General features: G+C 40.4%; 1 protein-coding gene across 6 annotated transcripts in view; it reads left to right on the forward strand.

The window, feature by feature from the left end:
- The first annotated feature begins 418 nt into the window (after positions 1–418).
- Positions 419–15,058, forward strand: part of RAF1 (Raf-1 proto-oncogene, serine/threonine kinase) — a 29,458-nt gene continuing 14,818 nt past the window's right edge. For 2 of the 6 annotated variants that reach the window (XM_065885476.1, XM_065885477.1), the window contains exons 1-6: positions 419–625; positions 7,542–7,654; positions 10,396–10,498; positions 10,791–10,948; positions 12,561–12,659; positions 14,886–15,039. In XM_065885476.1, coding sequence (XP_065741548.1) covers positions 419–625; positions 7,542–7,654; positions 10,396–10,498; positions 10,791–10,948; positions 12,561–12,659; positions 14,886–15,039 — 834 coding nt within the window. The remainder of the gene's footprint in view (positions 626–7,541; positions 7,655–10,395; positions 10,499–10,790; positions 10,949–12,560; positions 12,660–14,885; positions 15,040–15,058) is intronic. The other 4 variants (XM_065885479.1, XM_065885481.1, XM_065885478.1 and 1 more) reach the window with 3 other exon arrangements.

Genomic DNA, 15,058 nt, shown 5'->3' on the forward strand with positions numbered 1-15,058 from the left:
ACAATCTAACAAAATTGTTTCAAATGAAGTTAAAGACAACTAAGTGCTACTAGAGCCATCTTATGGAAAAAAACGAACGAACCTTTTGGCCCACCCAATATTAGAATAAGAAGTCAAGAGACCTGGGCTTATAGTTCCAGGTTGGCTTTTAACGGGTGGTATAACCCTTGATGAGTCTTTAGATCTCTAATCCCCATTTTGTTAATTTTTGAGTTGTCTATGAAATATTCTATGGAAATACACTAAAATAGAAGTTTTCTGAGTAATTTATTTAAGCAGAAGATGTCACCTACAAGAAAGCCCACATACTGTTTTCACAATTACTCTGTATATTGTATTGTTAATTACTTTTATTCAGGAATTCTAATTATTTGTCTATTTATTTTTACCAGGTTTAAGTATTGTGTAAGCTGCATCAATGGAGCACATACAGGGGGCCTGGAAGACGATCAGCAATGGTTTTGGATTCAAAGACGCTGTGTTTGATGGCCCCAGCTGCATCTCCCCTACAATAGTTCAGCAGTTTGGCTATCAGCGTCGGGCATCAGATGATGGCAAACTTACGGACCCTTCTAAGACAAGCAACACTATCCGTGTTTTTTTGCCAAACAAGCAAAGAACAGTGGTACGTGAACATTCCTCTCAGAAAATGTAGCTGTCCATCACCCTATAGAAAACGTTATGGATCATGTTGCCCATCTTATAGGCAGGCAAAATCTTCACTGTCACCTTGAGTCTTTATTTTAAAATTTTATTTTAGTGTTTTGTAGTTGTACCTGTTTTTTTGTTTTTAATTGAGGTATAGTTGATTTATGATATTGTGTTAGTTTCAGGTATAAAGTGATTCCGATATATATATATATATATATATATATATATAAAATTTCAGATTTTTTCCATTATAGGTTATTACAAGATACTGAACAGTTCTTTGTGTTATACAGTAAATCCTTGTTGCTTATCTATTTTATGTATAGTAGTTTGTGTCTTTTAATCCCATACTCCTAATTTATCCCACCTTTCCCCTTTGGTAACAGTAAGTTTGTTTTCTATGACTGTGAGTCTATTTTGATTTTGTGTATAGGTTCATCTGTATTCTAGATTCCACATTTAAGTGATAATCATATAATATTTGTTTTTTCTGTCTGACTTCACTTGGTATGGTATTCTTTTTTTTTTTTTTTTTTTTTTAAGTATTTATTTATTTGGCTGTGCTGGGTCTTAGTTGCGGCACACGGGATCTTTAGTTGCGACATGCAGGGTCTAGTTCCCTGACCGGGAATTGAACCCGGGCCCCTTGCATTGGGAGCTCGGTGTCTTAACCATGGGACCACCAGGGAAATCCCAGTATGGTATTCTTCAGTGGCAATATTTCATTTCTTTTTTATGGCTGAGTAATATTCCATTGGTGGGCATTGGGGTTGTTTCCATGTCTTGCCTATTGTAAATAGTGCTGCTGTCAACTGGGGTGCATGTATCTTTTCGAATTAGAGTTTTCATCTTTTCTGGATAGATGCCCAGGAGTGGGATTGCTGGATCATATGGTAACTCTAGTATTAGTTTTGTTTGTGTTTTTAATAAATTTATTTATTTTTTTATTTTTGGCCATGTTGGGTCTTTGTTGCTGCATGCAGGCTTTGTTTTTCTAGTTGTGGCGAGCGAAGACTACTCTTCGTTTGCAGTGTGTGGTCTTGTCATTGCAGTGGCTTCTAATGTTGTGGAGCGTGGGCTCTAGGGCACGCGAGCTTCAGTAGTTGTGGTGTGCGGGCTCAGTAGTTCTGGCTCAAGGGCTCTAGAGCTTAGTAGTTGTGGTGTATGGGCTTAGTTGCTCCGCAGCATGTGGGATCTTCCTGGACCAGGGCTCAAACCCATGTCCCCTGCATTGGCAGGTGGATTCTTTAACCACTGCACCACCAGGGAAGTCCCTAGTTTTAGTTTTTTAAGGAACCTCCATACTCTTTTCCATAGTGTGTGCAGTAATTTACATTCCCACCAGCAGTGTAATAGGATTCCACTTAGGGTCTTTGTTAATTGGCTTTCCAGTTGCAGATTTTATTGCTTTATGTTCTTTTCACACCCCTTGCTTTATCCCAGCTCTTGGCCTTCATTCTGTTGTTTGTCTTGCCTGAAATGTCTTCTTTACTGACATTTCCTCTAAACAGATAGTACACTCTTATTTATTTATTATTATTTTTTTTTTGCGGTACACAGGCCTCTCACTGTTGTGGCCTCTCCCGTTGTGGAGCACAGGCTCCCGACGTGCAGGCTCAGCGGCCATGGCTTACGGGCCCAGCCGCTCTGCGGCATGTGGGATCTTCCCGGACTGGGGCACGAACCCGTGTCTCCTGCATCAGCAGGTGGACTCTCAACCACTGCGTCACCAGGGAAGCCCTGTACCCTTTTTTTAGATTCCACATATAAGCAATATCATATGATATTTATCTTTCTCTGTCTGACTTCACTCAATGTGATAATCTCTAGGTCCATCAAGGTTGCGGCAAATGGCATTATTTCGTTCTTTGTTATGGCTGAGTAATATTCCATTGTATATATGTACCACATCTTCTTTATCCATTCCTCTGCTGTTGGACATTTAGGTTGCTTTTATGTCCTGACTATTGTAAATAGTTCTGCAATGAACATTGGGGTGCATGTATCTTTTTGAATTGCGGTTTTCTTCAGATATATGCCCAGGAGTGGGATTGCTGGATCATAGGGTAGCTCTATTTCTAGTTTTTAAAGTAATCTCCATACTGTTCTCCATAGTGGCTGTACTAATTTTATTCCCCCCAACAGTGTAGGAGGGTTCCCTTTTCTCCACGCCCTCTCCAGCATTTATTGTTTGTAGATTTTTTGATGATGGCCATTCTCACTGGTGTGAGGTGAAAATAGTACATTCTTATGGGGATGTATTTCAAAGGGTTCTTTGAAAAATTCCCTTAGACATTTCTGGTGATTAAAAAATTGTTTTGTTCTGATACTAAAGCAAACTGTTCATTTAAAAATTTTTTGGTATTACAGGTATATTGAAGGAAATAAAATTACCTAGAAAAAAATTATTTTGGTAAATTTCCTAGGACTTGTGGCAAAGCTGGAGGTAGCTTAAAAATCACAGCTGTTTTCCAAGGGCACTAAACTAGCCAGTTATTCCTGCATAGTTTCTGACACAAAATCTCAACTTTTCTAAGAAATTACTGCTCAAAAAATTTCTTACTATCCTGGGAGGGGGGAAAAAAAAACACCTGGTTGAAACTGAAAAGTGAAGTTGTGCTAATTTTGCTTGGCCTGGGACATTTGTGAAAACCTTCCTTCAAAACGTCCACACCTCCTCCTTTCCCACCCTCTGTTTTTTGTGTAAAAGCAGTGCATTTTGTTTATTCTGTGTACTTAGGCGAGGCAAGGTTCCAAGGTTGGCAAGTATAGTCCAGAGTTTTCTCAGTTTGTTTCTAACAGTTCAACCTCTCCACTTTACTAAAACTTCCTTTACACTTCTTTTGTGACCCTAAAGAGCCTTCCGGTTATAGTGTTGTACATTTAGGTACATTTTGAACTGAAGGCAAAACTCAAAGGCATTTTAAAGTGTGAGTAAATTTATTTTTGTTCCCTTTGCTACAAATGAAAGTTTAATGGCTGGCAAAATAAATAGTAATAATAATCCCCTTATCTTTCAACAGTAGTCTTTCATTTGCAAAGTGATTTTTACCCATTATTTCTCAGTAATTTTCTTTCTTACCTTAAGTGGAGAGCCCAGGTGGGAAGTCTGAATGTGATGGGAAGCTGAAGATCATCTGGTGCTGCTTCTGGGCATTACTGCCACTATTTTCTCCAGCCCCATCTACCAGTTTGCCTGGAAGAGTGGGAAACTTAGTTTGGCGTAATAATTAAGTGTATGGGCCTTTAAGACAACAAGGCCCAAATTTAAATCCCTGTATTGCCTTTTATAAGCTGTATCATCTAAACAAATTACATAATATTTTTAGCCTCTGTTTCCTGACCTTTATGAAATGAGGCTCATGCTGACTACATGTTCATAAGTAAAATGGCAGTTATGATTATTTCTGAGTGTTTTCTATATCTGTGTATCCTTTTTTTAAAAATTTTTAAATTTTTATTTTTGGCTGTGTTGGTTCTTTGTTGCTGTGCATGGGTTTTCTCTAGTTGTGGCGAGTGGGGGCTTCTCGTTGCAGAGCACAGGCTCTAGGCACGTGGGCTTCAGTAGTTGCAGTACACGGGCTCAGTAGTTGCGGCACATGGGTTCTAGAGCGTGTGGGCTTCAGTAGTTATGGCGTGTGGGCTCAGTAGTTGTGGCTCGTGGGCTCTAGAGTGCAGGCTCAGTAGTTGTGGCACACGGGCTTAGTTGCTCCACGGCGTGTGGGATCTTCCTGGACCAGGGCTCGAACCCGTGTCCCCTGCATGGGCGGGTGGATTCTTAAACACTGCGTCACCAGGTAAGTCCGGCATTTGTGTATACTTGACAGCCTTCATTTGAGCACAGCTGGTGGTTGGGGATGACTGATTTGGAAGCTTGACTTCTCCGACAGCTTTTGAGAAGGTTCTGTCAGAGAAAGTTAGTTTCTTCTGTTTCTTTGACCAGAGATGGACTGTGTGTCTCTGGAAGAACCACCTTCTTTCACTAGGCACCCAGCTTCAGGGGAGCATTGAAGGAGGAAGGAGTCACTTGCTGACCAGCATGGCCAGGCAGCTGTTTCTAATCATCCCCAGGTTGCTTCACTGCTGGAGCCCAGAATGACTATCATAATCACTTAGTGGGCTCCAGAGATTAGTCAGATTTAGCTGATTACAACCTGTGTCCATGGGGAGTTGTAGAGAGAAGAGTGATAGAGAGGATCTACGTCTGATTTAAATAATTTTAGAATAATTAGTAGTTGCTTGTTTTTTGAATTTTTCTTGTCATTTGTTTTGTAAACATGTTTCTCTTTGACTAACTGCTGCTGTTAATTATTATTGGATGAGTGATTGGATCATAGCTGAGGCCCATTAATTACCACTGGAATCACCCGAGAAGCAGTTTAAAATACAGATTCCTGAGCTTCATTCAAGATGACTGAATCAGATGGATGTGTTAGAGGGGGCAGGCCAGGAAAATATTTTCACAGGCTCCTCAGATGATTGTAATATCAGCCACATTTGGGAACCCCACTGGATTAGAAGATATTTAAAGAACTGTTTAGCTCTTGGAGCTGTGACTTTTAATGAAGATTAAATAGCACAGATATCACTTTACGGTTTTCAAAGTACTACTGCACAGTGTTTGATACAGGTCATGATTCTATTAATGTGTGTGTTGATTTACTTTTCATTGTCCTTATTTTTGGTGTATTCATAGTTCAGATCATTCTCTCTCCCTTTACTTTGTTGTTTTGTGTCTGGAAGCTGGAAGTTAGTGGGATATTTCTAAGGGTATCACTGCTTCAAGAAACCTTTAAAATAAACTTGTGAAACACTGTAAATGAATATTTAAAAATATTTTAAACCTTTAAAATAAGTACACACATCACTCACTTCCGTCTGGGAAGGGGCTGGGTTGGCCACTGTCAGCTGTCACACTTTCACCCAGTGGAAGGACTCTACTTTGGGCAGTTTGCAAGCACTGCTAATCTACATTCTGCTCTCTCTGCAGCCCATACTGTCTAGTTGCCTTACTTTTGATTAACTTTATTGGCTTTAAAAACAAAATGTATAGGGCTTTTATTGAAATGCTTAAGAGCTTCGGTGAAATTTTTATATAGTTGCCATTATTAGCACCCTGGCACTCACACTTTATGTTAGGCTTTTTTTTTTAAAGATTTATTTATTTATTTAGTTTATTTTTGGCTGCATCGGGTCTTAGTTGTGGCATGTGGGATCTTCACTGAGGCATGCAGGATCTTTTTATGTTTTTTATTTTTTAATTAATTATTTGTGGCTGCGTTGGGTCTTTGTTGCCGCATGCGGGCTTTCTCTAGCTGTGGCGAGCGGGGGCTACCCTTCGTCGCAGTGTGTGGGCTTCTCGTTACGGTGGCTTCTCTTGTTGTGGAGCACGGGCTCTAGGCACGCCGGCTCAGTAGTTGTGCCTCGTGGGCTTAGTTGCTCTGCGGCATGTGGGATCTTCCTGGACCAGGGATCGATCCTTTATCCCCTGCATTGGCATGTGGATTCTTAACCACTGCACCACCAGGGAAGTCCTAAGGCATGCAGGATCTTTCGTTGCAGTGTGTGGGCTCTTCGTTGCGGCGCGCAGGCTTCTCTCTCTAGTTGTGGGGTGCAGTGTTTTCTCTTCTCTAGTTGTGGCGCACAGGCTCCAGGGCGCGTGGCTTCCCGAGCCCGTGGGCTCTGTAGTTTGCAGGACGCAGGCTCTCTAGTTGAGGTGCATGAGCTCAGTAGTTGCGGCGCGCGGGCTTAGTTGCCACGCGGCATGTGGGATCCTAGTTACCTGACCGGGGATCAAACCCGCGTCCCCTGCATTGGAAGGCGGATTCTTTTCCACTGGACCACCAGGGAAGTCCCTCTGTTAGGCTTCTGAGTGCCTGCTGAGTTTTTGAGGATTGGGTACAGGGGGATGTGAAGGGGCGTATACTGCTAAGGCTGTCTGGAATGGGTGTGCAGATTTATTTAAACTAGCAGTGATGTTTGTCCTGACAGCAGGGCAGAGGGTTTATTTCCTCCACTTCCTGCTTGCCCTCCCTAGTGTGAAGTGCATGTGAGATGGAATTTTTGTTAGGAATATCAGCCATTTTGATGAAAATAGGTTGAAATACAAAGTTTTGATCAGAAGAACTCATGTTTGTTTATAGGTTGGGTTGGCTTATTTTCCTTTCTGGCGGATATTTATGCTTGCATGAACATTTCATTGAGTCAAACAAATTAGAGATGTAGAAAGGGAAAGTTGATCATTTCTCTCTCCCAACCACTTTCTCATAGGGGTAACAGCTGAGTATCTTTTCACACTCATATAACATATATAAACATATATAGGTTCCCCACCCTTTAAATAATCTTACTCTTTGTATTTTTCTGAAAAATACTTTCCCCAGTTAATATGAACACCCTCTGACGAGTCATTATAAGTAATATATTAGCAGCACCGTGTGACACGTACAGATGTTCTGTACTTTATTCAAGCACTTACCTATTGCTGGACATTCTGGGTACTTCCTCTGTGTGTGTGTTTGCCATTATTGTTGACCCTTGAACAACTAAGGGGATTACGGGCGCCAACCCCGTGTGCACTTGAAAATCCGAGTATAACTTAACAGTCATCCCTTGGTATGTGTGCTCTGTATCTGCTGTTCCATATCCTCGGATTCAACAAACCACAAATCATGTAGTACTGTAGTATTTCCTATTGAAAAAAATCCATGTGTAAGTGGACCTGTGCAGTTGAGAGCCATGTTGTTGAAGGATCAACTGTACAAGCAATGCTGTCATAAAATCTTCTACATATACCCTTACAGACTGGTGGATTTATTTCTGTATTCACCTTTCCAAGGGATGTGCTTGTGCAGCCTGTGTTGGTTCTAAAGGTGATCCTTTGTTTGTAGGTCAATGTGCGGAATGGAATGAGCTTGCAAGACTGCCTTATGAAAGCTCTCAAGGTGAGGGGCCTGCAACCAGAGTGCTGTGCAGTTTTCAGACTTCTCCACGAACACAAGGGGTAAGAACTCAAAAGTCAGCCAGCTCTTCCTTCATACTAGTAAGGATTTCCTAGCTTCAAATAATAAGTGTTTCCATAAAAAAAAATTGTACTCGCTTCCTATAGAATAGTGAATATTTGAATACCCTTGTTTATAAAGAGACAATTCAGAAAAATAAGATACCAAGAACTTGAAAATTTTGCTTGAACATTGCATTGGAATATAAAATACATGTTAGTTGTTGGGTAGTGTTTCCATAGAAGGAAACAGTAATGTTAGATGGTATGTTTCTCGAGAGCAAGATTTTTGTGTTTGCTATAATGCAGTTAACAGAGCGGGTACTCAGAAAGTGTTTCATTATTATTTATAGTTAAAGAATACTGTCTTTAAGAGATTAACTTTTATAATTCACTCATTTTTATTAAGTTAATATTTACTGAATCCCAGCAGTTTGACAGATACAGGGCTAAAAGATGCAGGAGAATTTCTGCTTCAAGGAGGATCAGTGTAGTTCATCCTATTCCTAATGGTGGTAGCAAGATAGAGGCATCGCCTCAAAGTCTAGGAGTAATACCCCGTAGCATCAGAGCCATCTGTGACTGTTACCTGTTACTGTTTCCCCCCAAATCTGGGATAACAACCTTAATTTTACCTTCTTCTTGGAAAGTGCTAGTTCTGTTACTGATCTTTAGCTTACATCTTTTATATTTCAAGGGGCTCCCTAGTTTGAGAGACTAGCCTAGGTAATGAGTACTCAAAATGTTGCCAGAAGTTGGCTCCCTGTTCACTGATGCCGAATAAAAATACAGAGACAGAGATTTGGAAGGTAAGAAATAGAGAAGCTTTTCATTTTCTTTGCCAGGCAAAGGGAAGACACAGCAGGCTAGAGCCTGAAGAACTGTGTCCCCCTGTCCTGGGGAATTACAGGGGGTGTTACAGGTGGAACTAGCAGTCCAGGTAAGTGATAAGGATGAAAGTGGTGAAGGTCTTGTATTCTTCTTGCAGTATTTTAAAACAGTCACCCTTGGCATCAGGCAGTCTGGTAATTGGGTCCATTTATCTCTGGGTTATCAGCCGGGTGACCTACTTTATGAATGTAAACATCTACAAGGGGTGATTTGCTACAAAAGAATGCAGCCAGAATAAATGCCAGGTGCAGGGAACAATTCATATGGAATCAGAGAGTAATTAGCTTTGTTTAGCTTTGTGAAGGACAAGTCTAGCTACAAGTGTTTGTTAGTAGTAACAGCTAAAGAATAACCAAGATTGCTTAACTCTTTCAGTCCTGTTTATGCTGTTTCCCCAGCCTGTTCATTGTTTATTTTCCTTGTTTATCAGAAAAGTTTCATTTCTATTTTTGCTGCAACAAAAAGGGTGAGCATAAATTCATCTGTTTATGTTATTCCTCTCAGCTTAGGGGCTTTTTGCTGAAGTGCAAAATCTTTGAAGCAGATGCCAGTTTCATGTGGGTACAGTCCCAGGTTGGTCCCCAAGCCAGTGCCTGGCGCTCCCTAAAGACTAGAGAGACTCTGAGACAGTGAGGGGCTTGAGCCACTCTTGTCCACGCTGTATTTGTTTGAAGCTACCCTAGGTTCTCTTTTGGATGGATGGCACCTCAAGACTGATCAGGAAACAGGACTGACCCTCTCCCTCTTCATTAGGGCAAAACAGGACTTTGGAATAATGTTGGGTTTCCCAGACCTTGTATAGGGAAATATATTAAGGGATGGATTATTTACTGCCATGTAATGAGAAAGGTGGCTCTAATAGACTTCTCGAAGGTGAAGGGAGAGGTTAAAATGGTGCTGTGTATGTGGTGTTCTCTCCCTACCTGAGAATATTCTTCCTTCAGGAAATGGGCCAGATAAACTAGATAAGACATGAGGAAGGAACTGGGAATTAATTTTTACTTAAATGTACCTATTTTTCTGTCTTGTTTAGGCACAGTAAGAGTGGTTTCAGAGTAAATTTTAAGACAGTTGAGTCTTTCATCAATTTATATGTATAGACTCTGCAGACAGTTCTACAGATTTGAGCCCAATCTTCATAGAAAAGTGCATTTTATTTGTGATTCCTTTCTATTTATGTATTTTCTAGATTGAAGTAGGCTAGTGATTAAATTTTGCTACTGTAGCAATATTTGTAACCCATTTTGTAGGATTTTAGGATTTTTATAGGATTTTAATGTTATAAAGTCCAGTTTATTGCATGTTTCCTTTATCATGAGATTGTTTTATTTCATTGTTTAAAAAAAACTTTATTCTAAGAGTACAAGCTTTGGAGTCTGACTGACCTGGAGTCCAAATAGCCCCTTACACTCTGTGTGTGGCCTTGAGCAAGTTACCTTCTTAGAGCCCCATTTCTCTCATTTCTAAGATGGGGATAATAATGTCCACTTCATAGGTTTTTTGTTTTTTTCATATTTATTTGGGTGTACTGGGTCTTAGTTGTGGCAGGCGGGCTCCTTAGTTGCGGCATGTGAACTCTTAGTTGCAGCATGCATGTGGGATCTAGTTCCCTGAGCAGGGATCAAACCTGGGCCCCCTGCATTGGGAGCACGGAGTCTTATCCATTGCGCCACTAGGGAAGTCCTTATAGGTTTGTTGTATGAATTAAATGTCAGTGTTGTATGGGATTTAAGTTAAGTTTTATGTTTATGTAGCATGAGCTAAATGGTAGCTGTTGTTATTACTGGTATTCAACTCTTTCACCTCATTTAAGTGTTTCCCTTTCATATTATGTTTTTTAAAATCCTCTTTAGTAAAAAAGCACGTTTAGATTGGAATACTGATGCTGCCTCGTTGATTGGAGAGGAACTTCAAGTAGATTTCCTGGATCATGTTCCACTCACAACACACAACTTTGTAAGTTGTAGATCTCTTCTCTCTTTGTGGTATGCTGGGTGCTTTGGCTGGCACAATAGGAATTTCTCAGAGATAATAAGTATATATGTTGTTGGATTGTTTAAAGCTGTGCCATTGTTTACGGTAAAGCAATTTAGGTGTCATTAGATCACAGATGTACTTTAATTTCTGTGTATGAATTTTACAAATGTTGGACGTGTGATTCTCCATTCTCATAAAACCTCTTGGGGGTCAAGAAGGAAATTATTTTGTTGTTTATTCAGTATAATTTACACCTCTGTTCTTGTTCCAGGCTCGGAAGACCTTCCTGAAACTTGCCTTCTGTGACATCTGTCAGAAGTTCCTGCTAAATGGGTTTAGATGTCAGACTTGTGGCTACAAGTTTCACGAGCATTGTAGCACCAAAGTACCTACTATGTGTGTGGACTGGAGTAATATCAGACAACTCTTGTAAGGCATTGTTCTTTTTTCAAAGAATATAAGGGGGCAGGGAGATATAAACCCCTTTTGAGGATGCATACTGTATATTTGACTGACAAGTCTGGGTTTTAGACTTATTAAGTGAATTATCATGATCTGGAAACGATCTACTTTAGAAACATGACAGTTCTGAAACTAGCAAGTTTTAAGGTGGTATATAACACTCTAAAACGAGTTGGTAGGAGTATTACCTGTCAAATAGAGATTGATATACTGTGCTTCAGTAAGGCAAAGAGCAGAGGGATATGAACCCCCATCCCCCCCCCCGATTTTTTTTTACTAGGTTGCTAGTAGACAGTACTCTGTCTACTCTTAAACAACACTGAACAGACCTCTGACATCGAGAAGGAGCAGAAAGTGTGGTTGGTGCTGTTTTCTTCACCTCAAACTAGGGAAAACATTAGTCTTAAAATGATATTACAGTAAACCTTAAAAAACACATGTATCCCTCAGGAGACAAACACCAGTTACTAAAATATATTCCATATAGACAAACTGGTTTTTTTTAGTAAGGTTTAAATTAAAAGTTACCTATTCCAAAGAACCTCTTAAAAACTATTAACAGGGATATGAAAAGTCAAAGGTGAACTTTTATCCTATTTTGAAGGTACCAGAAAAACTAAGGAAACGTTATCATTAAACTACCACGGGAACATCTTTTTTGCTTACGTGGTAGTCACGTGTTGCTTTTGCAAAGAGAGCTTGGGTAGCATAAACAGCACAAACTTTGGAGTCCAGCAGACATCGGTCAAAATCTCAATGTTGTCATTAACTATCTGTAATCCCCTCTGAGCCTCAGCTCACTCATCTGAAAAACGGGGGTATTACCGTGGTTGCAGTGTTCTTTTTTTTTTTTTTTTTTTTTTGTGGTACGCGGGCCTCTCACTGTTGTAGACTCCCGTTGTGGAGCACAGGCTCCGGACGCGCAGGCTCAGCGGCCATGGCTCACGGGCCCAGCCGCTCCGCGGCATGTGGGATCCTCCTGGACCGGGGCACGAACCCACATCCCCTGCATCGGCAGGCGGACTCTCAACCACTGCGCCACCAGGGAAGCCCTGCAGTGTTCTTTTGAGGCTTAACTGAGATAACATGTGAACTTACCGGGCACCAAGTGCTCATCTCATGGAGGGAAGATGCCCAGTTAATGTTAATATCACTTTTCCTCTTATTTATGACTTTTGGTGCTGAAGGTGATCTATCCTTCATATTTCTGTCTTTTCATTTGTGCGTTTCTAAGACAGAATGTTTCTGAAAAGCTCTATGTGATACAGGTTATGAATTGCCCTACTCTAGCTTAAAAGAACACGTTATTTTGATATGGCTGGACATTTGGCCAGTATTCCCTAGAAATGCACACTAGAGAGACTCTGTGCTCATTGGCCGGTCAAGATTGTTCACATTCTGTAGTCATTCAAACCCAGTCACTTGGGTACCCCCTTACCCTGGGTAGCCTGAAATGGTCCAGTAAAATGTGAGCAGGAAAAGTTGAGTTTGAGTAGCTGTGAGTTTGCAAGGCCAGGCAGACTGACTGTAAAATTACTACTGCAGGTCTATAAACCAGTCTTCCTCTGATTTCATTTAGGCTGTTCCCAAATTCCATTGTTGGTGATAGTGGGTTCCCAGCACTGCCTTCTTTGACAATGCGTCGGATGCGAGAGTCTGTCTCCCGGATGCCTGTTAGGTATTTTTTTTTTACCTACTGCTTTTCTTTTGGAAAGTTTTTTGTTTTTTTTTAAAACATCTTTATTGGGGTATAATTGCTTTACAATGGTGTGTTAGTTTCTGCTTTATAACAAAGTGAATCAGCTATACATATACATATGTTCCCATATGTCTTCCCTCTTGCGTCTCCCTCCCTCCCACTCTCCCCATCCCACCCCTCCAGGCTGTCACAAAGCACGGAGCTAATATCCCTGTGCCTTGCGGCTGCTTCCCCCTAGCTATCTACCTTACTACGTTTGTTAGTGTGTATATGTCCATGACTCTCTCTCGCCCTGTCAAAACTCACCCTTCCCCCTCCCCATATCCTCAAGTCCGTTCTCCAGTAGGTCTGCGTCTTTATTCCTGTCTTACCCCTAGGTTCTTCATGACATTTTTTCCCCTTAAATTCCATATATATGTGTTAGCATACGGTATTTGTCTTTTTCTTTCTGACTTCACTCTGTATGACAGACTCTAGGTCTATCCATCTCATTACAAATAGCTCAATTTCATTTCTTTTTAAGGCTGAGTAATATTCCATTGTGTATATGTGCCACATCTTCTTTATCCATTCATCCGATGATGGGCGCTTAGGTTGTTTCCATCTCCGGGCTATTGTAAATAGAGCTTTTGGAAAGTTTTATTGGGGCAGGTGGGATTGAAAGCATGAATACAAGAGTTCCCTTGCGTTCCCTCCTTTCTCTGTGTAAACCCTTTGCTGCTTCTGTGGAACTCAGCATTGGCGTTAGAGCAAAACAGAACTTTTTCTCTGTGGTCCTCTAGTTCTTAAACTCTGGAAAGTGACTCTGACTACAATTTATTCTATTATCCTAGCATGTCCCTTGTATCTCATTACATTTTAAAGAGTTTGAGATTTTGCCTTCCTCAGTATGCAATGAGCCTCAGGGAAAGCATCCCAAAACGATATACAATGGTTTGGTAAGAATAAAACCCTCAACTTTGAAATGCTTATTGTGGCCTTGCATTGCTAAAACCATGGTATTGGATTGGCCAAAAAGTTCGTTCGGGGTTTTCCATAACATCTTACGGCAAAACCTGAACGAACTTTTTGGCCAACCCAATATTGAATAAACTGCTATCTTGAAAAGAATCTAATTAGATTTTTAATATGAATATCTGTTTTAATGTGCCTGTGAGTTTGCACATAATTTGTCTTTACTCTGTTTTCCAGCTTTAAAATCAGAGTTTTGTTGAGTCCACATGCCTTACTGTTACACATGAATTTGGAACCTAAAATAAATCTACATCTTTGTCCAAAATATCTGACTTTAATTTATATATAATCATATAATATTTACTGGCCTTTGTAAGACTCATGGAAATTGTTAAAGGCAGTATATCTCAGAACAAGGAATTTGTACTGAAGTGATATCTGGATATATTTGTATATGACTTTTATTTTTCTTGATAATTTGAAAAGCAAACCTGACTGAAAAACTGTACTTGCTTCTGAAGATTTAGGTAGAAGAAACCAGGCCTCTGAAGGCATTAATGTTGAATTGCCTGGAAAGGCAATTGTGATAGAGCAATTTCTCTTAGAAAAAAAGTCTTTTATCTTTTGAATCTATGCATGGTGCTACTTGAATCTAAACAAAACTCCCGAGTAATCTTTGGAGCAAATAATGAAAATGTTATACCTAATGCGTGTTCCCAGTTTGGTTGGTGGGAGAGTGGCGTTGGGTAGAAGAGTCCAGTGATAAATTTCACGGTTAGGTATTGAAACCTAAAAACTGAATTCACATTAATTGATTTTGTGAGCTGTTTATGGGGGGAGAGAATGCACAGTGGATAAAATGCTGGCCTGTTTGCAGACATGCTTGGCAGATCTAACCATCTACTAAAAAATCTTCCTTAAAGTTTTCTAATTTAGTCTCTAAACTAACCTGGGCAAGTTCTGTCTAGCTTTAGTAGGGGGTAGTATTGGTTGACAAATGCTAATCTGTTCTTTCCCAGAGACGGTCTAAAAATTCGGAGTATCCTGTAGAGGTGATTTATTAAATAGAAGAAAACTTATAACGTATTATTTCTTTTCACATGAATTCTGAGCACATGTATTATTTACTTTTTAAAAATTTGCATGCAAAGGCATCTAAACAGAAGAAACAGAAAATAGGTAGTTGAAAGACTTTACCAATACAGAGGCCTGAGTGTCAACCATGGAATTTTCTTTCTCCTTTTCACCTAGTTCCCAGCACAGATACTCCACACCCCACGCTTTCACATTCAACACCTCCAGCCCCTCCTCTGAAGGTTCCCTCTCTCAGAGGCAGAGGTCGACGTCCACACCTAATGTCCACATGGTCAGCACCACCTTGCCCGTGGACAGCAGGATGATTGAGGTAATAGGGTCCTTTGCGG

Source organism: Phocoena phocoena, chromosome 10 (assembly GCF_963924675.1).
Source record: "Phocoena phocoena chromosome 10, mPhoPho1.1, whole genome shotgun sequence".
In the NCBI taxonomy this organism is placed as follows: Eukaryota; Metazoa; Chordata; class Mammalia; order Artiodactyla; family Phocoenidae; genus Phocoena; species Phocoena phocoena.